Consider the following 27019-nt stretch of genomic DNA (forward strand, 5'->3'; position numbering starts at 1 on the left):
GGAGTTCTCTCCTCTGATTGGCTGCTGTCTCTCCCTCACAGTAAAGTCTTGAGGCTGCTCGCGGCTCCCGGAGCTCAAACACAACAGAAGGCGGCGGCGGAGCGAGCACAGCCGGAGCTCTCATTCATTCATGCGGGTTTCTTCTCCTCGGAACGGACGCGCTGTTGCTCCCGCTGCTCTGAAACAACCGGGACTACTCATTTCACGTCTCTGCTTTTCCAACTGAGTATATAATGCTGCTCTGAGCGAAGAGCGGAGCGGGAGGGACGGATCAGCTGGGTTTCACCGGTTTATTATTCACATGTAAAAAAAAAGAAAGAAAGGAGAAAGTCTCGGCTGTTGCTCACATTTCGGGAAAGGATACGAGGGGGGAATTTACACCTGGATTGCTGCTCGTTGAGGTGAGCTGTGGGGATTTACTCTCTGTTTGATGATTTTCTGTGAATGTGCTGTTTGTTTTGTGGACCTCGGAGACGCGGCGGAGCTGCTCCAAAAAAAATGCGCGCAGGTGGTGGAGAGAGCGCACTTCATCTGCAGCTAGAGAGAGAGAGTGAGAGAGGGAGAGGACCGAGGCAGCAATTTCTAAACGCGCCTCTCTCCCCAACTTGACTGCACTTAATTAAGATTTCAGCTTCAGAGTTTCTGCTGTTGTTTTTAAATTGAACCATTATTTGCAGTCAGTGCGCTGTGATTGACTTTCAGCATCAAAACAAACGTGCGTAATGATGCCCACAAGTATCTGCTTCTGTCTGTTTCATTTCCACTAAGTGACCCCCCGAATTGCACCCCAATAATGGGATTTTTTGAAATCAGTGTCAATGGCGGACTATTTTTAACCCCCCTCTACCCTCTGGCTAAGAGGATTCCCCCCCATCCCTCCCTCCCCGTCTCCTCTCCCCTGCAAGACAGTGAGGGATCAGTGAAGTTAATCCCACTTCTCTCCTGAATAACTCTGTCCTCCTTTCCGTGCCCACTGCTCTGTATTACAAGCATGCATTCGGGTTTTCCTTAATGTGCTGACAAGTTAAATCCGTTTATTGGTGATTTGGCAGGACCCTGGTCGTGCTGACAATGTGAGGGGTGTCTCCTCTGCTTGAATGAGTTATTGTTGCTGTGGATTACATGGTGGCAACTGTACTCTGGTGCTTGTGCAGTGGTGGGCTTTGTTTGTGCCAATGCATGCTTTGCTTTGCTTTGGTTGGGGGGAACTGGGAAGTTTCCTGGCTCTTTTGAAGTGACAGGAGGTTGATATTTGGTGCAAGCGGTGATGTAATTGTAGATTCAGAAAAAAAGAAAGTGTGTAGTCTGCAGAGCTTTGGGAATTAAAAGAAGCGTGTGCTCACGGCTGCAGGCTCGCTGTGCTGCAATCTGTCACTCAATCCTGAGCCAGCACTGAGGTACTGACTCGCAGGTCACAAAGCGGCCATGCATTTATCAAATGGGGGGCTAAATTTGACAAAATAATCTCAACATGAAGTCCATTTAGTAGCTGTTTTGATCATTTCACACAGTCTACGGAGTATTCTCACTGAAACATGTTCAAATTTCACATTTTTTTTAGAGCAATTTCTGCTGCAAAGACTGATTTTCAACACAGGTGCTCAAATTATTTTAACCTGCAAATTGTTGAATCTGTATTTACAGAGAAAGACTTTGAGGTCAGGGATTGCCCAGACTAGAGGCATCTGGATTTAGGTCTCAAAATGTCCCCTGTCCACTGGTTCCCCTTTATTCAAAGACACAGATGCTTGCATCAGAACATGAGTTGAAAATTTGCTGTTTATTGTTTTTTGCTGCACCATCAGCATTAGTGGTTAGCATTAGCTCTCCTGGAGTTTTGATGCAGGGGGAAGAATTGGGAGTTGAAGCCGTAAAGGTTGTTGTTTCTGCTGTGCAGGATGTGTAGTGTCTGCAGGGAGGAGGGAGGATTCATGTGGCTGTCGAGGACTGATGACACCAGGTGACCGAATCCTATACGGAAGCTGTGATTTTTACCGCCCCAGTGCGACAGCTGCAAAACACTAACCTGAATCCAAACACTGTGGGTGCAACGGCACTCATCGGTGCTGTGAATGGAGTCAGGAGAGGCGGAGGAGCTGAGGGTGATGTGGTGGTTGGATGGTGCTCGGCCTCTGAGGAGAGGTGCTTGGAAAGCGTCCATGTTCTTCTGCTTCTCAGACATCAGAGCGCGTGAAGAAAAGCTGGGAAAGAGTCGGTTTCCTGTGTTATATCATTTTGATCCAGACGACAGCAGAAACAGGACGCTTGGCGTTCCAATTGGGCTGATAGATGAGTATATATTTTGTTACACCCCAAGAGATGAAAGTGGCTTGAAAAAGAAGCATCAAGTTGGCAGTTTATAACTTTAGCTTTTCCCTTGGAATATAGTATGTGGACAATAATCACTCTCTGTGGCACCGTCACATATTTACTCTGGCTTGTTTCACCTCTTATGATGTTTGCACAGAGTGAAATATTCAAACCTAAGACTTTATACATCTTTACTCTGATATTAAAGTCGTAAAGTTCTGTGGGTGTGAACAAAGTTGAGCTGCACGGCGGGAGTTCACGCTGATCGACCCCCTGGCAGGACAGTGGGGTTGAAAAGGTTAAGTGAGACAGCGATGTATCTGTTCTGGTCTGAATGTTCTTGCTGCTGTCAGAGTCTGTTGTGATGTATGTCCTAATTTAGCATCAGCGTTTTATCTTGTTAATGGGAACCCTCGCTGCATGATAATATCGTACATTGCGATATTTAGGCTGGATTGTATCGCCTAGAAATGTAACTGCACATTGCAGCAACTAAAAAACCGTGATTGGTCCGCTAGGTAGCATAACCGTTAAACTTTTATACTTGCATCGTTCCTGCGCAGAAGTACAACGCAGGCTTCAGACAGGTGCAGGTGCACTTCTACTTAAAACCCTCCGGTCTTCGGTTCAGTTCAGTGAGACCACAGACCGGCTTCAAACAACACCGTCAACCAGCCGTCCTTATGTAAACTACTTCCACTGCCCCACCGCGGCCTCTTCACCCTCCCGTGCAGCCGCTCGGCTATCTCTCAACCTCATTTCCTCAAGCCATGGATGAGTGAGATTCCTCATGCCTTTCGGTGTTTACGCAGTGGAGGGCGGGTGGAGGGGCTGTTGATTTACTACTACTCCCTCAGAGTATGCCTGTGCTCGAATCACATTCCCTCACTGTTACAGCCTCCGCCTTTACTCCCAATAAAGCAAAAGGAAAATAAACAAATTTCTGCTTTTTCTCCGTCGCGCCTCCCTCATTTGACCCTGTGCGCTCCTCAGCGGTCACTTCTAAGCATCAGAAAGGTGCTGGCATTTTTGAGCGTGCGGCTGATGGCGTGCGTTTGGTGCACCGCGGGAATGATGACCTGTGTGTTCTTTACAGCCTCTGAAGTGCTGATGGCTGCTCATCAGGAGCGGTCGTAAACACTGCGGGCAGGGCGGGAAGAGCCTCTGTAGGCTGTTTGATAGCTTGTGTTTTGGGCAAGCGAGAGACCAGACTCCATCATTTTCTCTCTGAGGGGGGGGGCGGCTCCACCCTAACGTTTGGAGCCAAAATGACCTGAAAACACATGTCATTGATGTCTCTGCAGCCTGAAGGTAATTTCAGGTAAACACCGGGGTCTTACTCTTAACGTGACCTTCGCCTCGGGAGGTTTTGGTGCTTTTTAAGCCGATGCCATCCCGTTTCACAACGCCCCCCCCAAAAGGCAAAGGGGCGTATTTTACACAAATGTCTTTTTAGTTTCATTTCTGCGTCGCTTCTTTCAGGTGAGCGTTGTGTGTAAATATTAGCAAAGAGCGGAGAAAGTCCCTTCAGATTTACCACGAGATATCCCCCGAGTGAGTGAGTCAGCTCCCGAGCCGGGCAATCACCCCGAGAGACTCACCGTCATGTGATAATCAGCGGGCGAGGGCTCAGCCAATAGCAGAAGCGGGAGCAGAGTGTGTGTGTGTGGGTGTAAAAATAGACTGAGAGTTTGAATATTTAACGAATATCACAGTTTGAAGAGTGTCGCCTTTTAACTGTTTATTACCAGGAATCTGAACATCCTCTGCTTTTAAATCTGAACCGCACTTCATTCACACATTGAGGCAGGTGGTTTTACACTTACACACACACACACACACACACACACACAAGCAGAGAGGCTATAATTAAAACCAGCCACCCAACCTAAACAAACCCCCCCTCCCCCTAAAGTGGGGTTGCAAGCTTTGGCATTTTGTTTGTTTACCTTCAGCTGCTCCCCAGCCAGCAGCCGCGCTTTAAACCAACAGCAGTGTGCTCGGGGTTTGCTTTTGTCAGGCCCCCGGGACCCCGACATGTGGTCCCTCCACCACCACTACTGCTTCCACTACTACACACGCCACCTGGAAGCCAAATGTAAATCAGTGTGTCTTTTTTAAGCATCCTGAGCTTTGTTTTTAGGATTATGATGATGAAGGCTGCAGCTGGAAGAGGAGGACACACACTGTTGGCTTTAGTGCAGAGATGGGGATGGACATAACTGAATCATTTGGCTGTAGGATGTAACATGATTGACAGCGACAGTGGCCCCTAATCTTTGCAAGTAAAACTCTCATTCATATTTAAGAATTTGAGATATTCATTTTGCAGGCAGAAAGTTCAATATAGGCTAAGGACAAATCAGAAGCATCAATAAAACAACTTTATATGAGACGTGAAACACTCGGCACTGACCTCCACAGGCTGCTCGGCAGAAGTGCTGCTCTGATAGAGGAGACTACAGACTTTTTTTTATGTATTAGACGCAGCTTTTATCTTCAAAGTCCCACCTCCACATTGTTTTCAGAGACATCAGAGAGGGAGAGTGATGATGTCATGATACCGAAGCTTCAGCACCGCTCGCTGCAACAGAAACGCAGCTCTGTCAGCGGTGTGTGCTGTGCGATCTGAGGCTCAGTAGTTTCACTTACAGGTGTGTGTGTGTAAACTGGCGAATATAACTCTGATACCCCACCTCAGGAAATACTCAGAAACTTTATTTAAAGTCGATAAGTCACATCTGGATGATAGTTAATACTGGAGGAGCTGGAACCCACCTGTTGACTGAAAATGAAGAGGCGGTTATTACTATATCATCCACCCCCACCCAACCAGACCCCACCGCACCCCTCCCGATTACTGATCAGGAAAGAAAGCGTGGGATCAGGGAGGTTCTAGATCCCAGCTGGGGAAAGTGAAGCAGTCTCGTTCTTGGCGCTCGATCACCTGCTGCTGTTGATGTGCGCCGCTCATCTGAACCTCGGTGGTGTGTTCAGCGCACAGCAGACATCTGTGGTTGTACTGGGATGCTGTTAAATGAGTCTGAGCTCTTAAAGTTCATCTGAAAACCCTCAGCGGAGTAAACAAAGATGCAGTTGACTTGTATCAGTGTACCCCCCCCCCCCCCTTTATCTTTCTCCATCAGACTCGTGATCTCCCTGTCTCTGCCTCCGTGCGGGGGAAGCCACATGGTGCAGCAGATGCCAGGGCCTCTGCGCTCTGACTCCTCGCGCTCGCCCTTTTCTCATGGAAATGGCCATGGTTGTCTCGCTGAATAATAGCGATGGACGGCGTGTGCATGTGTGCATTATGGCGCGGCAGCCGTGTGAAAGTGGTTTTTGTCTCGTGTGGGCGGAGCCTTTTATGTGAACTTATGAATACTCAGGATTTGTTTTGGTATCTATATCAAGTCTTTTGACGCTGCAAAAGGTAACCATAGCCTTAATGCGACTTTTAAAGGGGCCGACTAAATGATATCTCTACATTTCCACTCATGGTCTGATCAGCTGACGTCTTCTTTCTCACCCCCACGGGACAATGAAACCCTAAATATATTTGAACTGTTGGTGCCAGGTGCAGTTTACACCTCCTGGCATCCCCCGTATCCGTCCCTGGCTGCATTGCATCAGCCTTAAAGGCTTCCTGACTCGGCAGGCAGCCACGGATCAGCATATTGTCAAGGAGGTGGAGATGTGTGTGTGTGTGTGTGTGTGTGTGTGTGTGTGTGTGTGTGTGTGTGTGTGTGTGTGTGTGTGTGGAGGGGGTGGGGTTGTTGCAACCTGCACTGACCCCCACCCTCACCCCCCCGGTGTGAAAAGGCCCTTTGTGTTTCCCTAACCATAAGTCTGCCTGGCAGGGGACAAAGCCAGAGTGCCAGGTTCAGAGGTCAGGAGGACTGGCAGAGGAAAGTGTGTGTGTGTGTGTGTGCGGGTGTTGTTCTACGTTTGTGAGGACCAGTTATCTGCTCAGAGAATTTACCGACAGAGATTGTTTTTGCACCTCTGGGTCAGTCTGGGATTAGTTATACAAGTTTCTATGGCAACGTTTTGATCAGTGCTCGCCCGCACCGCAGCACAGGATCATACGCGTGCTCCTCCACTCGTCATGTTCTACCGTGCATCGTGATTTGTTCTGCCTCTTTGAAACACACACACACGCATGCACGCGGCAGCAGTGGAAGGAAACAGGCGTTCAGTGTCATGATGTCCTGCAGGGCAACAGCTTGGAACAGAGTATCTCACAAGCTCTTACATGTTGTTGATGTACTTTCACTTTTATGTTGAAACACAAACACAGAAGTCCCTTTATAACCGCAGCTCTTTGTGAGTCAGGAGACGGAGTCTGAATGGATGAACTTTCCCACTAAAGCTTAAATCCTCATCCGTCTTCGTCTTGTTTGCTGAGAATTCATAACCAACTCTTAAAGGTTGCTGCGGCTGCAGTTACTGGACTGTGGATGATGCACATTAACCTGCACAGCTAAGCGTTGGCGGTGTGGCGTAAAGCACTAATGCTACCATGGGTAAAGGGTTCAGCTTCCTGTAAAGCTCAACAAAGCGTCTGTAAGCCGTCTATTCTTGTTTCCTTGCAGATGACTCATAAAACTGAGCCACAGTTTTCATTTCAGCTCCTACACGTCCAATTAAACTAAACCCAAACTCTGAAACCTTAAGATAGACAGCGGGGGATCCAGAGGAGGAAGGGAGTTGACTGCATCCAAACCATTTTCCCAAACAAACCTTTGCCGTCTGTGTTTGTGTCTTGGAGCTATTTTGGATTTGTTCGGCTACATCCTGCATCAGCGTCTGCGGTGAAATATCTATCGGAGGAGAAGTTCGTGGCGTCCTGACTGACTGTTCCTGTGTTTGTCCTTTTTTCTCTCGTAGGACAACATGCCTCAGACACCGCCATTCACGGGGCAGCTGAACACAGGCAGCTACAACAAGAACCTGTACCAGACCAAGGAGGAAGGCTACCCCGGCCTCTATTACCATGACAACAACCTGGTGTCCGGGTCCCTGGAGGCCCTCATTCACCACCTGGTCCCAACTGTAGATTATTATCCAGATGTGAGTATTTGGTTTGTTTTTAAACGTTTTTGTTGAAGTTTCTTTCATCTCATTTTCATTCCACACATCAGGGATTAAAAGTTGTTATTCATATATTTAGTTGTGAGTTTTAAAGCCTATTTTCAAACTCTCATCTTCATTTTTGCCTTTACAGTTAAACTTACGGTCTTTTCTCTCTACAGAGGACATACATCTTCACCTTCCTGCTCAGCTCTCGCCTCTTCATCCACCCATATGAACTCATGTCCAAGGTGTGCCAGATGTGCATGGAGCAGCAGCGGCTCAGCGATCCCCAGGCTGACAAGGTATCACAACAAATTCCCTTCTTAGCTATTTCAAATTCAGTCATTGGATCCAACAGGACTCTCATCTCAGCCACGCATCCTACGTTTGGTTCTCCCTACTTATGTTTATCCTTCATTTGTAGATGAGAGTCAGGAAGATTGCTCCCAAGATCCTCCAGCTCCTAACGGAGTGGACGGAAACCTTTCCGTATGACTTCAGGGACGAGAGGATGATGCGCAGCCTGAAGGAGCTGACCCACCGGCTGGCTAGTGGAGACGAGGTCAGTACGCTGCAGTTATTCATACCTGAAGTAGTTAATTAACAGGAAAGTGTCTGTCTGCTGTTTAGTTTAGGTGTGATCACACACGGTGGAGTGTTGTTTTTTCCAGACATGCACGTGCAGCAAAAGCTACAGGCACAGGCAGATTTTTGCAGATAGCAGCGGAGGGTGGTGGAGGTGGGTGTCTCTGGCAACAAAGCTGGTTTTGAGGCTGGCTGCGCTGAGAGAAAAGCCCTATTGTTCACAGTTCTAGGTGGCTTTTTTGTGTCATCTCTGGGGGTGCTCCCTCCTAGGCAGCATTTCGGATTGTTCCACTGCTGCAGAGCTGAATGTCGCTGGCTTAGCGTGTCATTAGCCTCTAGTGCGCTGTTTGGACAGTAGACTTTTATAGTGGGGTAGGACTGTTTTTGTCCTGCACCCTCTGTTATCTTTGGTGCACATTCAGACCCTCCACTGTTTGAGATTTAGATATAGAAAAGTTGTTTTGACAAGAGGTGACTCATGCTATCAATGCTGTGAAAGGAAATGCTAACATAAGCTGAGCTAATAGTGACTTAGCTTAGAAAATACTTGTGTGTTCTTCAAAAGAATAGCTAAAAATGTTGAAAATCAGCTTAGACAAGAAACTTTATATCGATAGCGATTAGCATAGCAGGAGAAAAAAAAATCGGCCTATTAGCGCTGCTAAAGCTAACATATTAACTTGTTAATTTAATGTGAGGAATCTTGATAAATGCCAGGCCAGCTAGCTGCTAGCTGTTGAGCCACTGCCTCACAGGATATGCTAAGCTAAGCTAATCCATTTTATCTGCTAACTCTCCCAAGAAAATGTCAAACAATTCCCTTTAACTGCACATTCTCTTTGGTATTTTTGTGTAGCATGTAGCATTTAGCCTGGTATTTGTGGTTAAAGACATTAAAGGGAAAGTTAAAGGGGTAAAAAACAAATGAAACAAACCCCAGCTTTTATCTTTTCTTCTTCCAACCGTGTTAGCGTGACCTTTTATATCAACTGTTCTTTCCCAGCGGTAACCACCCCACTTCAGTTTTCTTCAGTCTAGACAAATAATTTGGTTAGTCATCATGAATCCGTGCATGTCCAATGTTTTCACATGTGTTTTGTTGGGAATGAGTTGCATGTCCAAGTTAAGTGGGTGTATTTATTTTGGGGGATGGGTGGAGTTCGGTGTTAACGATAAGCCAGCAGGGGCTTGTTAGGACCAGACAGTGATGGAGGACACAAACATCCATCTGTCCTGATGGGAGGACATCCACCCTTCACCGCTCAACACCAGAAAAACACGACCCGGCCCCCCACTGTTTTATCGTAGCTTTCACATGACTCATCAATAGTACAAGCACGACTATTGATCCTGATTAAATCTAGAAATCAATCCGTTCGCATGTCACTATGACACATTTGCAGCTCCCAGTATCTGCTCTCAACCCCCCACCCCACCACCACCACACGTTCACATGGACACTGTTGTTAGGTTCTGATGGTCAAACAAACATCTTGTGATCTTTCTTTTTTTTTTTTTTTTTTTTTTAAAGCAGATCGGCTGCAGTTGGCATCAAATCAACAAGATATTGTCATGGTTGAAAGTGAGGAAACAGAAAAGCATTTAGCACAAGATGTACTGGTACTTGCCCATGAGGCGATGTCACGCTCTGTACAGTCAACAAAATAAGATAAGACGTGCATTATTTTTAAAGTGCATCCAAATAAAAAAAAATTTTTACATGTACAAATGAGTAATGTGACATCATCACTCCGAATGAAGTTGTATTGGAGTCATTAGAAAGCATCTTCAGCAGTTTATTATTCATTTATCCTTTAATTTGTCTCCTATTTGATTATTATTTAACCGTCTTATTTGAGGGGGAAAATGACTGCACCCGGAAAGTTGCTTCAGATCCTTGCGTGGAAAATCCAAATGCAAGAGCAAACTGCAATAGGTGACAGTTGAACCAGAAAGTTTACCTAACAGGCAGAATGTGTAATCATTTTAACTTTCGCTTTCAAATTCTTTTTTTTTCTTCTTTTTTTAATAACCTGCCCTGTTGTGTGACTGCTGCAGCTCCTGTGCTGTCAGACTCATCGAACGCTAAATATCATGAGATTCCCTCAAGATCATGAAAGTTTGTTAATAAATGGGGGGAAAGGTTAACTAAGCAAGGCTGCCTTGTTTGACCCTGCGTTTGACAAATGGCATGAATAGAAAAAGCCCTTTCAGTTACATGTTGATGTTTGTACTGTGGTGATCAAGAAACATCGTACAGTACTCAAACGCCCCGTGGATGTGCCGCGATATCATGTAAGCCACCGGCGGTGTGTGCTCATGATTAGCACAGCGTGACCCAAGAACGGCCTTTTTTATAAATGAAAGGTTCTCATGGAGGCTGCGGTGCCTCTGGTTCAAAAAAACTGCCACAAGCCAAATGCTGAGGAAGTGAAGTTGTAATATTGTTTATTCATGTTATCATAGATGATAACCCGTGATAGTAAAACATGATTCCACGCTGTGGGTAGTGCAAATGCCAAGGGGCGTTTCTTAGAACAAATTCAGCTGTTGAGGTTTTAAGGAAAACAGGTCACTGACATCAGTGAGTTTGATCAGATCAGAACTGATTTGTATTCATGTTTCTCACACATTCTCCAAATCCTGTTTTGAAAACAAACAAAAAGAAAGAAAAAAAAAAAGCCTAAATGCCCAAAAAACCAGGAGCAAAAATCTGCAGTTTAGAGTCAGATGCTGATTCTTCACAGCGTCGACCACAGCACTCTGAGAAAAGGGTTCGAGTCCAAAATAGATGTCCTGAACATCTGGTCAAAGTCGCGTCCAGACCACACTCAAAACATTCCAGGACCTTGATCTGCGTAGTAACACTGTCATTATGGATGTGGTTGGATATATAGGGAAGCAACAGCGGAGAAGAAAACAAGCACTGTGATCTTGATCTGACCTCATTTGGTGGTGCACGGTTCCTTCCATCCCTCAAAATGTGCAGTTTTTATTTTGCACCACTGTGTTTTTTTTGTTTTTTTTTTTGCTTTATTATGATAAGTTAGGTTGATTTAACAGACCCCACATTATATATCCAGTTTGGATGCCCGGTACACTTGATATAAGCCAGATGTTTGGACACACATTACTGTTTTTTTAATCCAAATGGTGCATTAAACAGTGACTCTTTGTGACAGGTGTCCCCTGCACTGTGTGTTTTACAGTCCAATATCTGCACATCAGTTGGTCCAAGTGGAGCTGATATCCTAACTGTGTGTGAGTGCTTCATGACAGAAGAGAGCACTGGAACAATAAAGACCGAGAATTTGAAACAACTCCATATTTTCCTCTTCTCCTGTGTTGATCCATAAGAAGATATATTTGTGATTTTAAGAACCAAAAACCATCTGAATGTAGTTTTACATCTCCTCTCTCAGGCGTCTCTCTTGAGCTCTAGTAACAACAGGTCTGTGAGCCAATCAGAGGAGAGTAGGCTCTGAGCCTTAATATAGAACCTAGACCTGCTTTATAATCAAACAACACATACTATATGGGACCTTTTTAAAACAGAAAATATTATAAAAGCTGTTGTTGCAGTGAGGTAAAGCCCAAATGTTCATTGCACTCAAGCAGATTCCTCTGTTAAGCTTTAAATCAGTGAGATCCAGAGTTGACAGTAGAGACTTGGACTCTTCTGGGACTTAGCTAATGAAAACAAGGACTTGGGACTTGGGAGTTGACTCTCTAAAGACTTGACTATAAACAGTCTGCATGAAGACTTGACCTGATGTGTTGCATCATCATCAGGTGGTAGGGAGGTTATTTTTGTCCCCATCGTGACTTTGGCAATATGGACGTGCTTGTAGATGAAAATGCAACTTACTACCTGTTCGTTAGTGCTGCTCGTCTAACCTGCTAAAAACAGTCCGGCCTTTTGGTGGGTCAGGTGGTGCTCCGCAGGAAATGACGCCACTTGGCCAAGAAAAACAGCACCTCTAGTGATTCGATGGCACGAACAGACCACGCGCTCAGTCATAGCGACTTGTACTGAGCAGCCGTCTGCCACCTCAGGATCACTGCCAGGGTCGATGGCGTTAGGGAACAGCGTGCCCCTGCTAGCCCCCCCACCCGACCCCTTTTCATTCGTAACGCCAATGGTTTGTGAGGAGCAAATGTGGCTCCCTCTGTTTGGAAATGTCAGGCATGCTGTTGTCTCCAAGATCTGTGGCTATATTTATCCAACCCCGGCCTGTCCTCTGTTTGTAGTGGGGACAGAAGCTACGGCAGATGGTTGACTTTGAAGTGGCAACTGGAGCGATTTTCACTGGTGGCGGTTCTCACTGTTGTCCAACTGTGCAGCAGCGTGGTCAAGCATTAGCTGAGTGTGTACAGTGTTTACACTGATAGTACAGTGCCTGAGTGAAGGTATTTCATCTTTTAATCCCTCTACTTTTTTTGGATTAAACCGTTAATAGTAAAGTCTGTCACACAATCTGAGGGATGGATGTGATGCTTTCACCGTCCCAAATACAAACATTTGTTGTTTCTTGCGTCTCAAATATGTCAAATTTCAGTGTTTCTCTGTTTTTAAAATTGAATATTTTTGGGTTCAGGACTTTTTAGCAGAACAACTGACGTTTCATTAATTGATTTATTGGAAAAACTAATCAAGAATGAAAAATGTAATTAGTTGCAGCCTTTAAAAGGATCACCAGTTTTTCTTTTTCATCTGAATATATGATTTTCTCTCTGGTTATTGGTCCCTCTCAACTTGTTTTACAAGATGAAACCTCAATTCTCTCTACAACCTCATTTTCCTCTCTCTGTCCTTGAGTCCTGCAAATCATCCTTCGCCAAAACTGCAAAATCCACAGAGCCTATCCAGCCACATCACCCCGCAGACAGATGCATCAGTCACGCCCGGGCTGGGAAGTGAATTTCAGAAAAGGTCCCGCCCTGGCTGCTTCCAGCTGAGCGATGAGAGTCCGCTAATTTTTTTTTCCCCCAAGAACCGAGAACTCGCCGCTCATCACACGTGTGATTGCTGTCTCGGCACCGGGCCTCCACGTCCATTATAAAGCTCGCCGTGTTTCTTCTCACCCTTTTGAACCGGACTCTTGTTTGTAGAATCCAGATTCTGGAGGCTGAGTTGGCAGAAAAGATGAGGGAGGAGGGATGTGGTGGTGAGAAAAGAAACCTTGTCACTGATTTCTTTTGGGCAGATCACAGCGGTGGTGTGGAAAGAGTCCATGAACAGGATCCTCCACACTCACAATAACACAGTCTTCTTCATGTACACTAAATCAAACTCACATGTCCTCCTCTGTACGCCCTCTCATGCAACTTCAGTGCCTAACTGTGTCAGTGAGGGGACAGTCAGCTAATCATGGCCTGTTTTGAGTCAGGGGAAAGTTCAAAACAGGACGACCCCTCGACCCCTGAGGCCGGGGAGCCGAGAGGCCGTCTCCTCTGCCCCCGTTGAGCTGAGGGGCCTTAATGAGTCCCGGCAGGAAGACACTTGCGTAACATTGTAAATAACCCTCCTCTTGGTGCTTGACCGGAGGATGCTTTCCTGCAAAACAAACACTGGAGTCGTCACATTTGCAGCTCTGGCGTTCTGTGGTTTGGGGCTGCGAGCTGGCATCAGTTTACAGTCAGTTCTGCTGACATGTTGTCAACGTGTGCGTTGTAAATTCCACCGGGGTTGTTATTACTCTCTGCCACAGAACAGTGGTGAGGGATTAACCTAAAATGCCTACAGCTGAGGTAAACAAAAGTGGCTGCATGCATGCTAATGGAGATTTGATCAAAATTACATCAGACTGAGATCTCTTGTTCTTGTTATCTGTTCTTGTGTCTCCTCCCTGTGCTATTAATAACCAAACATAATTGAAAAGTTATGTAACCGTCTCTAACGGCAAGTGTTGCAATCGTGTGTCAAGCCAGTACAGAGCTGGAGAACAGGAAACAAAGCCTAAGCTCATGGTAACAACTCAAGGGTTCCTAAATGTTCCATATCCAAATATTATTGACCCGTTCTCAAGGTGTTCCTCAAGGAACTGTGCTGGGTCCCCAACTAATCCTCTTCTTCCCTTTCCTGTTCATCCCTTCAGGTTTACAGGAAGGCAGTGGGCCAGATGAGCCAGGGCCTGATCAGGAGGTTGACGGTGCTCAGCCAGTATGAGGAGGCGCTTGTCAAGATCAACGCAACAGCGGCCGACCGACTCACAGCGCTCAAGGCGAAGCCCCAGGCAGCTATCCAGAGAGACATGCTGTCCATCTGTAACGACCCCTTCACCGTCGCCCAGCAGCTCACGCACATAGAACTGGTGAGAACTCTCTCAATCCCAGAAGGTTAAAGTTCGTCCGTCTCATCTTGAAAATCGGTTTAAGTCATTACATCGCATCAATCATCTGTTGTGACACGTCAAAGCAAATTAAGACGGAAAATTTCATCCTCCAAAGAACAATCAGAAATCCTGCCAATGACTCGCACAAAGAAAATAAGACCCAATCGATCCTGAGAGGAGAACATGTGAGAGATTGGACGGCTGACAAGTATGATGGATTAAAAATCAGTGCGGCGGCCGAGGTGAAGCGAACGCCGCGGCCCCTCCCACGTCTGTCCTGACACAGCATTGATTTGAAACGGTGGCGTTTCACCACATCTGTATATCCGTTACATGTCAGCCGGTCAGAGAAGAAAACAAACTGTTTTAATGACCTGGTTTTTAAGGACATGCAAACCACAGATGGATTTGTTGAATTATTTTTCCTTTTTTGCCTTTTCAGGAGAGACTCAGTTACATCGGACCTGAAGAATTCGTCCAGGCCTTTGTCCAAAAAGACCCTCTGGACAACGATAAGGTAACGTCTGCATGCTTTTCTAAGAATACATCAGCAGATAAGAAAACATATACAGTGGTTACACAACTCCAAACCTTTTTTTTTTGGCTGAAATCTTTGTGTGTGTGAGTGTGGACCTGATTCTGGCAAGTCTGTGTCTGGGGTGGGTTAGACGTGAGTCCGGCCTAGTTTCTCCTCCAGACTGATGTTCAGTTTACACAACACCGAGACTGGGCCGCCGCACAGGTCAAAGGGAGGGCAGGTGATTTCCAGACTGTAGCAGCAGACCAGATATCCTCTCACACACACACACACACACACACACACACACACACACACACACACACACACATATTCAGAAATACACACTCTCACCGACAATTTCCTCAAACCATCCCGGTGTCGAGATTAGACGGGCATGCATGCACCCCATCTCCTAGCAACCACTGCTGCCAAGGGTTTGTTTTGGGAAGGGGTGTGTGTGTGTCTGGCAGTGGGTTCTCTTGTCTGGCGTTCGGCTGCTAGGCAACAGCCCCTTTTTTGGAAGCCAGGTGATGGGGGGGGGTTAAGGCTGCCTTTGTGCCTCGGACGAGCCTGCCTCGTACCCCCAACGAGCCACTTGGAAAAGACGGGAGTAACTCTGTGCGTGTGTGTGTGTGTGTGAGTGTGTGTGTGTGTGTGTGTGTGTGTGTGTGTGTGTGTGTGTGTGTGTGTGTGTGTGTGTGTGTGTGTGTGTGCGTGTGCGTGTTAAAATGCGAAACACTACACGGGGGCAAATGGCGTAAGGCCAAAGGAATGTGTGGAATTAGATCAAGAGGAGTCCTCACAAAGGACCAGCATGCATAATGTGAATAACATTGGCCACTATTGTGCTTATAGAAGAGAGTGAAGTCGAGTGTGATTGGCTGCTCAGGTCCGCTCACCCAGGAGTTTATTTTTATGCTCAGTGATGCATCAACTGAAAGAAGGAAGAAAAAAAAAAGAAGAAGCAAAAACTTTTATTGATATATGATTTATTTTTCCACTTCAGCACAATTTCTGCTTTGCAATTAGCTTAAATGTTAATTAAAAGTCTGTTCTTGTTTTGTTTTTTTTTGCAGAGTTGCTTCAGTGATCACAAGAAGGCCAGCAACCTGGAAGCTTATGTTGAATGGTTCAACAGACTCAGTTATCTGGTGGCTACAGAAATCTGCATGGTGAGTAATGAGCTCGCTCACGGAGGGAAAGTGATGACGGGGCTGCAGCTGCTGATTATTTTACATCAGTGTAAATCTGTCGGTTGTTGTTTAGTTTATGAATGAGAGAAAATGGTGAAAAATGTCCAAAGTCCAAGGCAGAAAAAAAACTGAAGGATATTGAGTTTACAGGGATATAAAAACAGGGAAAAGTGATATATAATATATAAAGTAGAAGCAAACTTTAATACTTTTTGCCATCTTTCCTGATAATTACTGCACAGTTTGTAGTAAAAACAACCTGCGCTCAGACATAATGCAGTTTTTTTTTTAATGTTCTCCATTTTGTTAACAGCCTGTGAAGAAGAAGCACCGAGCTCGAGTCATTGAGTTCTTCATCGACGTGGCGCGTGAATGCTTCAACATCGGCAACTTCAACTCCCTCATGGCCATCATCTGTGAGTCTGGTTTGATTTTACTCTCTTTTCGTATAAAGCCAGGACAGGAGGAGCACTGGTAACCCTGATGTGGTTCTTCTCACTGCACTGTATCATCACCAGTCACTGAGTTATAAGCAAATGTTTTAAGACAACATTCAACAGCCAGGAAATGATTTGTACTTCATCAGTGTCGTTTGGACTCTGCACTTGTTCCCTCCCATCAACATTTCCTGCGAAGACGGCTGTTTCTTACAGTCATCAGTAAATCCGATCAGCGTAGTAAATGCAATTTGTTGTTCAGTGGGAATTTCGTGCAGCGATGTAATCTCCCCTGCCCTGTAGCAGTGGCCCTAACCTCTCATGACTTCGTCTCAGTTCATTTCCAACTTACGCAATTTACTCCAGCCTAATGATATCAGTGACGCTCGGCGGGAGCAGCAGCTCATGCGGATAATTGTCCCGATAGAAAAATGGTCAGGAGAGGAGAAACGCTTCTCCAAGCTTTCTGCTGCTGACGTTTGACTGCTTTGCATTTGCATTAACATATATACACTTGTACGGATGTTGCAGAGGATCATGGGTAGTCTACTTCCTTAGATCTCACAGAAAAGTGGAACTGCGCAGTGGCCGCCAGATGTGCCACATGTGTGTTTGATAAATGACCCGTGTCACCTCGAGTGTTTAGAGGAGAGGGGCTGTGGTCATTCTTGCAGGCCTGAGGGGGGAGGAAGGGGTTGTGAGGGGGGGGCAGCTGGAATAGGATGCAGAACATCCCCATCCAGGCAGATGGTCAGCACTGACCGGGGGACGGTGTGAGCACACGAGGGAGGAGGGAGGATGAGGATGATGAGAGGGTACGGGAGAGTGGAGGATATTGGGAGTGCCAGCTGTCCTCTGTCTTTCTCCCCTGAGAGTGAGAGAGAGAGAGAGCGCCACAGGCAAAGCTTCTCCGCCAGCCTCGTCTCCAGGGAACCACCCGGGTCACACAGTTTATTAGTGATGTGATTGAAGGGTTAGTTCACACAAATCATGAAAAGGAAATTTTCTTAATTGCCTTTTTTTTTTTTTTTTTTTTTTTAGATATTTGTCTAGAAACACTCAACGGGCACAGGGGGGCTCTGGGATGCCCCTGCATGGGTCACAAGTGTGGCGTCCATTGTGATAGGTGAAATTTGTAAAAAATAAAATGTGTGAGAGGAAACAAACTCTAATTGGAAATTTGGTGAAACAGGCCTCCGAAATATGAGTTTAACATCCACCAGGACTCAGATCTCTAATCTTTACAGTCACACATACTCCTGTTCTGAGCAGTGTGTGTGTGTGTGTGTGTGTGTATCCCAACAGAGCCACTAACACAGCCAACACCTGTCCTTACACACACACACACACACACACACACACTGGTGTCTTTGTGAGTGTGATGGAGCTGCTTCCTAAGCAAGACACGTTCTGACTCACACCGTCACATGTTGTTGACGCCGCCGTCAGAGTTTCATTCATTCCGTCTCCTGATTGTCATGGGGAAAAAAAACATCTTGTGGGGAGTGAAGTGATCTCAGGGTCTTAACGGTTACAGTTTTATATTTCTTCTGAGCTCCTTTGTTTACTCTGGAGTTGTTTTGTGTTGTTGTTCTGCTCTGACGGTGACCCCCCCCCCCCCCCCCCCCCCCCCATAGCTGCCTGAACATGCAGCACTCACTCACACACACACACACACACACACAGAGGATTACCATATGGGAAGCAGAGTGCTGGGAGGGGAAACGAGGCGTGTGTTAACTCCATTGTTCCTGCAGCCTTTTGCCTCGCTGCATCAGAAGAAACAACAGTAGAGGGAAAGAAAAGGCGAGGTGGGGTGGGGGTGTTGTTAAAGGATGACTACCACGGGAGGAAGGGTGGAGGGGGGGGGGGGGGGTGCGTCCGTCTGGCTGAACGGGGAAAATGCCATGTGTTAATGCGGTGGTGTTTGGGTGTTTGCGTGGATGTGTGATGTCTCTCTCATTGTCTTTTTCTTTTTTTTGTGTGTGTGTCCGTCTCACAGCTGGGATGAACATGAGTCCTGTGTCGCGGCTGAAGAAAACCTGGAGTAAAGTCAAGACGGCCAAGTTTGACATCTTAGAAGTAAGTTTGCATGAAAAAGGTTCAAGATCTGCCAATAAAAAAACCACTTCAAATCTGTGTTTTTAACATTCTTACATAATTTCCTCTTGAGTTTTAATCATCCGTAATGTGTTTTCCTGCGAGCCCACACACTTGTGCGGCTCTGTGATTTTTTTGAGTCCGACACTGATGACTAACTGTGATGTGGGCGTGTGGGGGAGCTTCTTCCCCCCCGTCCACTGAAGTGTTGGCTGAAGTGCAAAAGGCAAAGGCAGATGAACACGGTTGCTCTGAGTGGGAGAGCAGAGATTTACTGTGACTCAGACAGATCGATGTGTTTCTCCCCCTCATCCATGGCGACATAACTGAGCAACATAAAAACACTGAAACATCTGAAAACATTTCATTTAACTTAACAGGAAAACACACGTCAACTTTTCCCCAGTGTTTTGTGATTGCGACATCCTTTGTTTTTAAATGTGATGATTTCACAAATCGTCTCAGCTCTTTCTTTTTGTTTTACTGACGTTTCAATTTATTCAAAGACACAGTAAGACAAATGCAAAATCGTGCAATCAGGTGTGAAAAACTTCAGAAACGTGTTGAACCCAACACAAAGTAGATTAAAACTTGAACTTAAGACTGAATGTGCATCAGATATAGGGATATAGAGAGTTCTCACCATCAGAAACGGCAACAAACGAACGAATCTAACACCAAACATGTTGAAGTGACGCATCCGGAGGGAATGAAGGCAGGTGGAGGGAGAGGGAGTCCTGCAGCCAGGAAGCCCCAGATGTTTCAGTGTGGCTGGGGTTCAGATCACACGCACCCCCTCCCTCCCCACCCTCCCTCCCCCCCGCGGTACCTGAGTAAAACCCCAGATAGAGCAGGGAACACACACCCTGTGAGCCCAGCGGGCCGTCACTCAGCCCTTTGAAAGAGGGAGATCTGAGGTGGAGACGCGTCGGGCCGGGACCTTTCTGCGGGATCGAAAAGCTTTCAAAGACTCACTTCTTTAGGTTCCCTTCACGTCTCACCGGAGTTCAATCTTCATCTTTCACCCTCTCTCTGTCAGTCACACACCTCCTCCTCCTCCTCCTCATCCTCCTCCTCCTTCTCCTCTCCACCTCTTTTGTTGATTTCCTTCTACCCTGCTCTTTTGTCCCTGTGAGCCTCATTTGAGGTGACTGCTGAACTTTCTCTCTGCTGCTCACACAGTTGATGGTCTCAACCACCATCACATGACACTGACAGGCTAACGCCACACTGAGGGTAGTTAATATACAGTGATGTGCCACAGGGGGGGGTTCACGTCAGTTCATGAGCAGCATGGAGGCATTTTATTTTAATATGCAAATAGTGATCACTTTCATGACGTGAAAGGTGACGTCTTAAATGGATATTATCAAATTTAATTTTCTGTCAGTCGGCTCATCCATTGGTTAATCTTTTTACCGACTCCACATTTAGCTTGAAACACAAACATTCAGAACGTCCCTCTACCACTTTTCCTTTCTTTGCAAACCAGAGTCACAGCGTCACAGCCCGTCAGATGCTCTTCTCTCTCCTCTCTCCCAGCGGCTCTCCTCACAATTGACACTGTGTTTGATTTCCTCCTCGCAGCACCAGATGGATCCTTCCAGCAACTTCTACAACTACAGAACGGCGCTGAGAGGAGCCACGCAGAGGTCGATCACAGCCAACAGCAGCAGAGAGAAGGTGAGGCGACCATGACTTGCATTGATTTGCACTTACGTTTACTCATGTGGCAGACGCTTTAATCTAGACCAGACCCTGGTGTACATCTATTTAATAACTGGAAGGAGATCAGGTAAAGAAGCGCATAGAACGTACTGGTTAGACATGTTGGAGTTTCGAAGGTGGGCTTGAATTTGATTGGGGCGGCCGTGGGAAGCCAGCGTAGGTCGATGAGTAAGTGGATGAAGACCAGACGTGCAGCTGCATTATGGATCATATGCACGGGTTTAGCTGCTGGTCCGTGTGTAAGTGTATATTTATAAAAGGATGATCTTTCCTGAGTTTTGAATATATTCTCCACTTTTTCCGTCGCTGCACCTGAACGCACGGCGGTGGGCACAGAACTTGAGGAGTGACAATTAAATGAACCTGCTGACAGTTAAAGTGCAGCTTGTTAAATAAAGGTTTGAAATTGGAGGAAAAAAACACCTTCAGTGGGGAGGAAACAAACAAAAAAAAAAAATCAGGTCAAGCTTCAGATGGATGAGTTAGAAAAGTCAAACATTTCTTTTGTAGGACACATCCAGCAGCCAACTTTTATATAAACCTCACCAGTCTGAACGTCTGCGCTCCAGACTTTGGTTTACATTTCATACTTTTGGCTGAAAGTCTCACCCGGAGCCACTTACAGTGAATAACGGGGATTGGGTGTGTTGCTAAGACCACTTGACAGCTGCCGTGACCTTCCAGTTTCAGGATAAGCTCTCTGTCCCTGAACAAAGTGTCGGCAACGCCTCTGCAACAGAGACACTTTGAGCTTATTACAGTTATGTAAAGAGTTGAGATGGTTATCGCGCCGTCTTTTATCTCAGCGGTCTTGCCACGGCGAACACAGAGGAAGCGGTTGATGTTGAGGAAAAGCAAGAAAAACAAGCCGCTGCCGTTTGTTGCGTCTTGTTATCGTCTGGACGCTGCGTTCCCGTCGTGTTTACACCATCAGCGGCCTCTCGAGTGGACTTGGAAGTGGGACAGAGGTTGCATAACGGCGGAGCTCAGAGGGGACACGCAGGGTCGAGTTATAAGTGGGTCAAAATACGAGGAGGGTCTCGGTTTCCTCCTCCTCAAACGAGCTGTGAAGGAAAAAGAAAACACAGGCCGGCTGCCAGATCACATAGTGTTCTCTGCCGCTGCCTCTTGAGTTGCCCGCCCTGACCGAGTCTGAACAAGCGCAGAGCTCGTGGGGCTGCCAGGCCTCGGCGGTTAGCCTCTCTTCACGTCATCATAACGCTGAATAACGGAGACAGAGTGTTCTGTCAATGTGCATCTGGCTCCCTGAGGTTTGTGAGGGGATGTTTTTTTGGGAGCTGAGAAATGCAAACACACCCGGACAAAGGGTCGGGGTCGTGAAACGGAAAGTTCCCAAGAAGTCTTGGTATGTTCTCGCTCTTCTGACCTCTCCTTTTAGGGGGGGGGGGTTGGATACTGCTGCTGTTTAAGGTCTCCTCCAGGCAAAACCAAAACTTCACTTCTATCAAAGATTAAAATGATCAGAAAGTTTGTTGCTCTGTTGATTCGACATTTTAACAAGATGCCAAACAGCTGATCTAAAGCAGACTTTGTTTGGCTGTGCAGCAACAGCTTGTAAAGACATTTTACAAAGAATAATGCACAAAATATTCCACTTTACGTCCAGTTATACCACAAAGATCTGCTCCTAATACGTGATTTAATCAAACCTGGATGATAAATTACAGATTTCAAGAAGGAAGAGCTTTTTTTCTGACCTGTATTGGTTTTATTTTATGTGTGTATTTCGCAAAACTGGTAATTACCAAGTGCTTTACAGAAGGAAACATAAAACAGTAAGAGACCGAGATGATGATTAGAATAAAACAAGGCAACAGGACTAATAAAAATAAAAAATCTTGAAGTTTTACAGGACAGCGAAAACATTAGGGGTTAGAACTAATGATTAATTCTGTTATTGATTAATCTGCTGATTATTTTCTTTATTATTTGTTTGGTTAGCAGCTTGTTTATTTACCTAGAAGCTGGAATGGGTGAATTTTGCGTGAAAACAAAAGATTATCACAGTTTTCTGTTGTTCACCTCGTGTCAACCCTTAAAACGAACCATCTTTTGATAAATACATTAATAATCACCTAAATAAAACTTTTAATAAACACATCCACTATAGTAAACCCAGACGTTTGCTCCCTCTGGCTCCAGGCCCGTCGTACTCCTGTGTGTCCAGCTGTGAAAATAACTTCCTCCCTGCTCCTGCTGGGCAGTTTCTTTTTTATTTTTTTCCTTCCTCTTCCCTCACAGCATTAACATGAACATACAGACGTGTGTGTGCACACATGACAACAGCCTTCAGATCATGCATACATGCATGCCCTTGTAAACAACATCCTGCCCCTGCAGACCCCTTGCTGTACATTATGTTCAGACCTCTTTCAGGCCCAGTTAACTAGCTGCTGTCAGCTGCAGCCAGAACAGTTTGTTTTTTGGAGGATGTTGTGGAGGCAGAATTTCACAAGCTTTACGCAGTTAAAGAAAAAAAGGCGACTGGATTGATTGATTTGGCGAAGCAACTATCTTTTGGGAAGAAGTAAAAACATAAGGAGAAGGGAGTGGGTGGTTTATACAAGTACAAACTGTGACACAATCAGAATGAGCAACACAAATATGCTTTATATTAGAAGCTCAGTGTGCTGCTGCTGCTGCCTTCCCCTTTTTGGTATTTCCATTTTTTGAAAAGGCTGAGTTTACTCTAATAGGTCACTGTGCCAGGCTGAAGCATCTCTGTGTGCTGAGAAACGAGTCACGTCTTGTGTTTATTTATCAGCCATAGCAACTGGTAAATACCAGATCCAGTCCTGATGTCTGGCTCAATACCAGTGAAGAAGAAAAATGTCACCAACTTCATATTTATCGTTATTTGAATGGAGTCCTGTGCTTCTTCCCCACCCTGCTCTATCCCCCACCCTGCTGTATCTAAGCTGAACATGCAGTGACCTGCATCATTGTATGAAGGTGACAATGAATTATTTAAAGGGACTTTACAGGGGAATAATTCTTCTCTGGAAAACCTCTTTTACTCCAGTTTCACTTCTGGAGGAATTTGTCCTGGGAAAGTTCTCTAGTAATGAAGGTTGTGTTTCTGCACGCTGCAACAAGCCGGTCAGAAGGGAAAGTTAGTGGATTTCGTTCAATGAAAATGTGTCCTTGATCAGAAAAGAACTGGGTCTGTTTCGTAATAAATCCCCTTTGTCAATTGTAATCTCTTTCCCTTTTGAATCGATGTTTACAGAGATCACACGCCAGCTATCATGTGGAAATCCCCCCCTCCTCACATCTTCTCAGTGAAATTAAATCTCTTTTCTCTTTCTTTTGTCTTGCAGATTGTCATCCCTTTCTTCAGCCTGCTCATAAAAGACATCTACTTCCTCAACGAGGGATGTGCCAACAGGCTGCAGAACGGACACGTCAACTTTGAGGTGAATTGAATTTTTAAATCACCCACAGGGAGTTTCCCTGGCAACCGTTTACACCAGATTTTCTCCTCCCTACCCTCACCCCCACCTACAGCCGACTTGTCGTGTCAGTGGACGTCACTGTAGTTACTACACAAGGCAACGGATTCGGTGCCATTTGTTTCCACTTCCCAAAAGAGTGCTTAGAATGAAGAAGTAAGAATTGTGCTTGTAGAGTTCAGCTGTGTTTCCATGGAACAAACACACTGACCAGTGATCAGAGTCTCATAAGTATTTCCACTGGTCTTCGCTCACAGCTCCACTGAATCACACACTATATTAAGCATTTATTTTATCCTGGGAAACTGCTGAACTTTTTTCTGTGACCATGTTCTACATAGGAACAAATCACCACTTCAGACCGCAGTGTAGTGCAGTGGAGCCATGCACGGTTATATAACTTGCTCAAAGGCAGTAGTATTAAAAGATTATACCCATGCTCCAAACAATCAGTCAGATGGTAAAGAAGTAATAGTCAACTATGCATACAGTATATTGTGTAGTATTAACCTTTTTTTTGTTGTTGTTTGTTTTTGTTTTCATTTCAGAAATTCTGGGAACTCGCCAAACAAGTGAGTGAATTCATGACCTGGAAGAAAGTGGAGTGTCCGTTTGAGAAGGATCGCAAGATCCTGCAGTACCTGCTGACCGCTCCAGTGTTCACTGAGGACGGTGAGTTTCTAAATGAATGAATGAATGAATGAATGAATAAATGAATGACGGAGAATCTTAATGCCTATTAAAGAAATAGTTTGACATTTTGGAAGACTGATCTTAAATTCTGTTTCTGGCCAAGAAGGCAAAGTCTAATCTCTGTACGCTGACTATGAAGCTACAGCTAGCAGCCGATTAGCTAAACTTAGTTTGGAAGACAGGGGAAACAGTTAGCCTGACTCTCTCCAAAGTTACATGCTTACCAACATCTTTAAAACTAAACTTATTCACAGTTAATATCTCATTTGAAGTGTAAAAATAAAAAGTTATGGATTTATTTTAATCTTTGGACAGAGCTAAGCTAAATACCACTCTTCATGGTAAGCTAGGCTAACTGGCTGCTGATGTTAGCCTCATATTTGATTAGCAAGAGACCAAATAATCATATATCCCAAGATGCCAAACTATTCCTTTCAGATTAAAGGTGATAAAAAGAAAAAACTGACGTATTTAGCAAACGTACAAGCTCATTAACATGGTAACTTCATCATAATAGTAAATGCTCAGCCACACTACTGTTATTATGACGAGCACACCAAGATTTCTGGTCATTTAGGGGTTTTAAGTCAAACTTTATTACGTTTTCAACAAGCATGTCAAACATAATTTATAATCATGTGGATTTGATGTCTTTATTTACAATGAAAACATCACAGGAGACACATGAAACCTTGTAATCCAGATTTGTGGAAGAAATCAAGTCCCTTTTGAATCCTGTAAAATCGAAACGGCTGATTTCTGTCAAAGTAGAGTACAGGTGAGGGTTGAGGCATAATGTTGTTAGATATAAATTACAACAGAAACCATAGTGATGTTCAGTGTCCCTGGTTAAAATATAGCAGACAACAGAATGAGCCTCAGATCCCCACACACATACACACACACACACACCTACCTACTTTATCACCTCTCACACTCGAGCAGCGCTGGTAGTTTTGGTCGTCCTAAATCCACATCAAAGTCTCGTGTCACTGGCTCCGGCTCTTATCACCGTCTTATCAGAGAGAGGCAGGGAGCTCTGTTCAATCTGGCCCAACTGACCAATCAGCTGTGAGTGCTTCCTATCCATGGGTGGCAGTGTCGGGTGATAGTGAACATCCTCCTGTTAACCAGTCTGTGCATTAATGCAGAGAGTCTGCACTTTGCTGCACACAAGGGGAGGAGGGTTGATTTGAATTGGGTCTGATATTTGAAACGTGTAGGAACGTTTTAAAACTGCTTTTAGGCTCCGAACAAAGTTTGATTCAACTGACGCATCAGTTTTTTTTTTTTTTGTGCTTCTTTGTTGGATTTTCTTCAAGAATATTTTTCTTCGCCAGTCAATACAGAGAGCACAGGGGTGACCACTCATAATGAGTGAGGATGGAAAAGGAGCGAGAAAAACACTGATTTTGCTGTTTTTTTACTGGAGGAAAAGAAAATGAAAAAGCAGATCAGCAGATAAGCTGACTAGAATAAACTGTACAGTAGCTGAGGCAGGAACAGAGTCTGCTGCATCATGTAAATGTCACCACAAAGATCCGTGCTGTCTAATGCTAAATAAATGTTCAGAAACTGTAAAAATTAAATCTATATGTACCAGTTAACATATAAAAGAACTGGCCATTATTTCAATAGAACTAATGGAGCATCTTATGAATGTGTTTCTTTTATGTTCATGGATCGATTCCCTTTGATAAATGATCAGATTAAAAAGAAGAGATCAGATCAGAACAGTCTAAAATTTGTGTTTTTTTTTGTCCACACTGCTCCAAAATATTGGATGAACACATTTAATCACAGAAAATGCTTTCAGTGATGGAAAGTGAGGGGAAAAATGGGAAGAAAATTTAAATACACTGGTAATGTGAGCCAGAGCCCTGGTTATTATAAGCTTTAACTGTAAGTGAAGGGACCAGTAATAAGATCAGCACCACTTAATGCCGACAAGATGCAGTAATTGTTAAGTCTTTAAAAAGCTAATGATTCTTTGATGTTTCTCACTGCAGCGTTGTATCTGGCTTCATACGAGAGCGAAGGTCCTGAGAACAACATGGAGAAGGACAGATGGAAGTCTCTGAGGTGTGTATGAACCTCCCCCCTTCTCCCTCTTCACACTCACCCTCAGGGGTTTTGAGTCTTTCAATCACGGCTGTCACCCCTCATCTTCTCCTCCCTCCCCGCTGACCAGGCTCACCCAGAGGGATGTAGGTCACCCTCCGGTGCTGACCTGCACGCTATTCAATAAATGCTTTAAACACGCACGCACGCACGCACACACACACACACACACACACAAAACACACACACACTCAGGCGCCCATCATTCTTCTTGGTCACATCACCGCTTGTGTAGACACACGCAAAGCACATCAGTCATTTTCACACAATTACATCTTATGCACACAAAACACACCATACCCCCTCATCACACAGCACTCTGTGTGTGTGTGTGTGCGTAGAGAGAAAATTGTCTTTTGTTTAGTCGCCTCTAACTCAGTGAAGAAAACCCCAGAGAGCTGACAGGGATATTTCCTCTCGCTTCAGCATCATACGCTGAAGTTTAATTGAC

At 45.2% G+C, this 27019-nt stretch overlaps 1 protein-coding gene across 2 annotated transcripts in view; it reads left to right on the top strand.

Annotated features, from left to right (window-relative positions):
* rasgef1ba (RasGEF domain family, member 1Ba) overlaps positions 1-27019 on the top strand; it is a 115955-nt gene that overhangs the window by 85641 nt on the left and 3295 nt on the right. The window contains exons 1-13 of one of the 2 annotated variants that reach the window (XM_056375634.1): positions 66-401; positions 7198-7380; positions 7563-7685; positions 7808-7945; positions 14067-14282; positions 14746-14820; positions 15900-15995; positions 16330-16432; positions 18456-18535; positions 20141-20236; positions 23623-23718; positions 24303-24426; positions 26457-26529. In XM_056375634.1, coding sequence (XP_056231609.1) covers positions 7204-7380; positions 7563-7685; positions 7808-7945; positions 14067-14282; positions 14746-14820; positions 15900-15995; positions 16330-16432; positions 18456-18535; positions 20141-20236; positions 23623-23718; positions 24303-24426; positions 26457-26529 — 1397 coding nt within the window. In that variant the 5' untranslated portion in view covers positions 66-401; positions 7198-7203. Of the gene's footprint in view, positions 1-65; positions 402-7197; positions 7381-7562; positions 7686-7807; positions 7946-14066; positions 14283-14745; positions 14821-15899; positions 15996-16329; positions 16433-18455; positions 18536-20140; positions 20237-23622; positions 23719-24302; positions 24427-26456; positions 26530-27019 lie in introns of those variants that run through there. The other variant, XM_056375633.1, reaches the window with a different exon arrangement.

Source organism: Seriola aureovittata, chromosome 5 (genome assembly GCF_021018895.1).
Source record: "Seriola aureovittata isolate HTS-2021-v1 ecotype China chromosome 5, ASM2101889v1, whole genome shotgun sequence".
Taxonomy (NCBI): Eukaryota; Metazoa; Chordata; class Actinopteri; order Carangiformes; family Carangidae; genus Seriola; species Seriola aureovittata.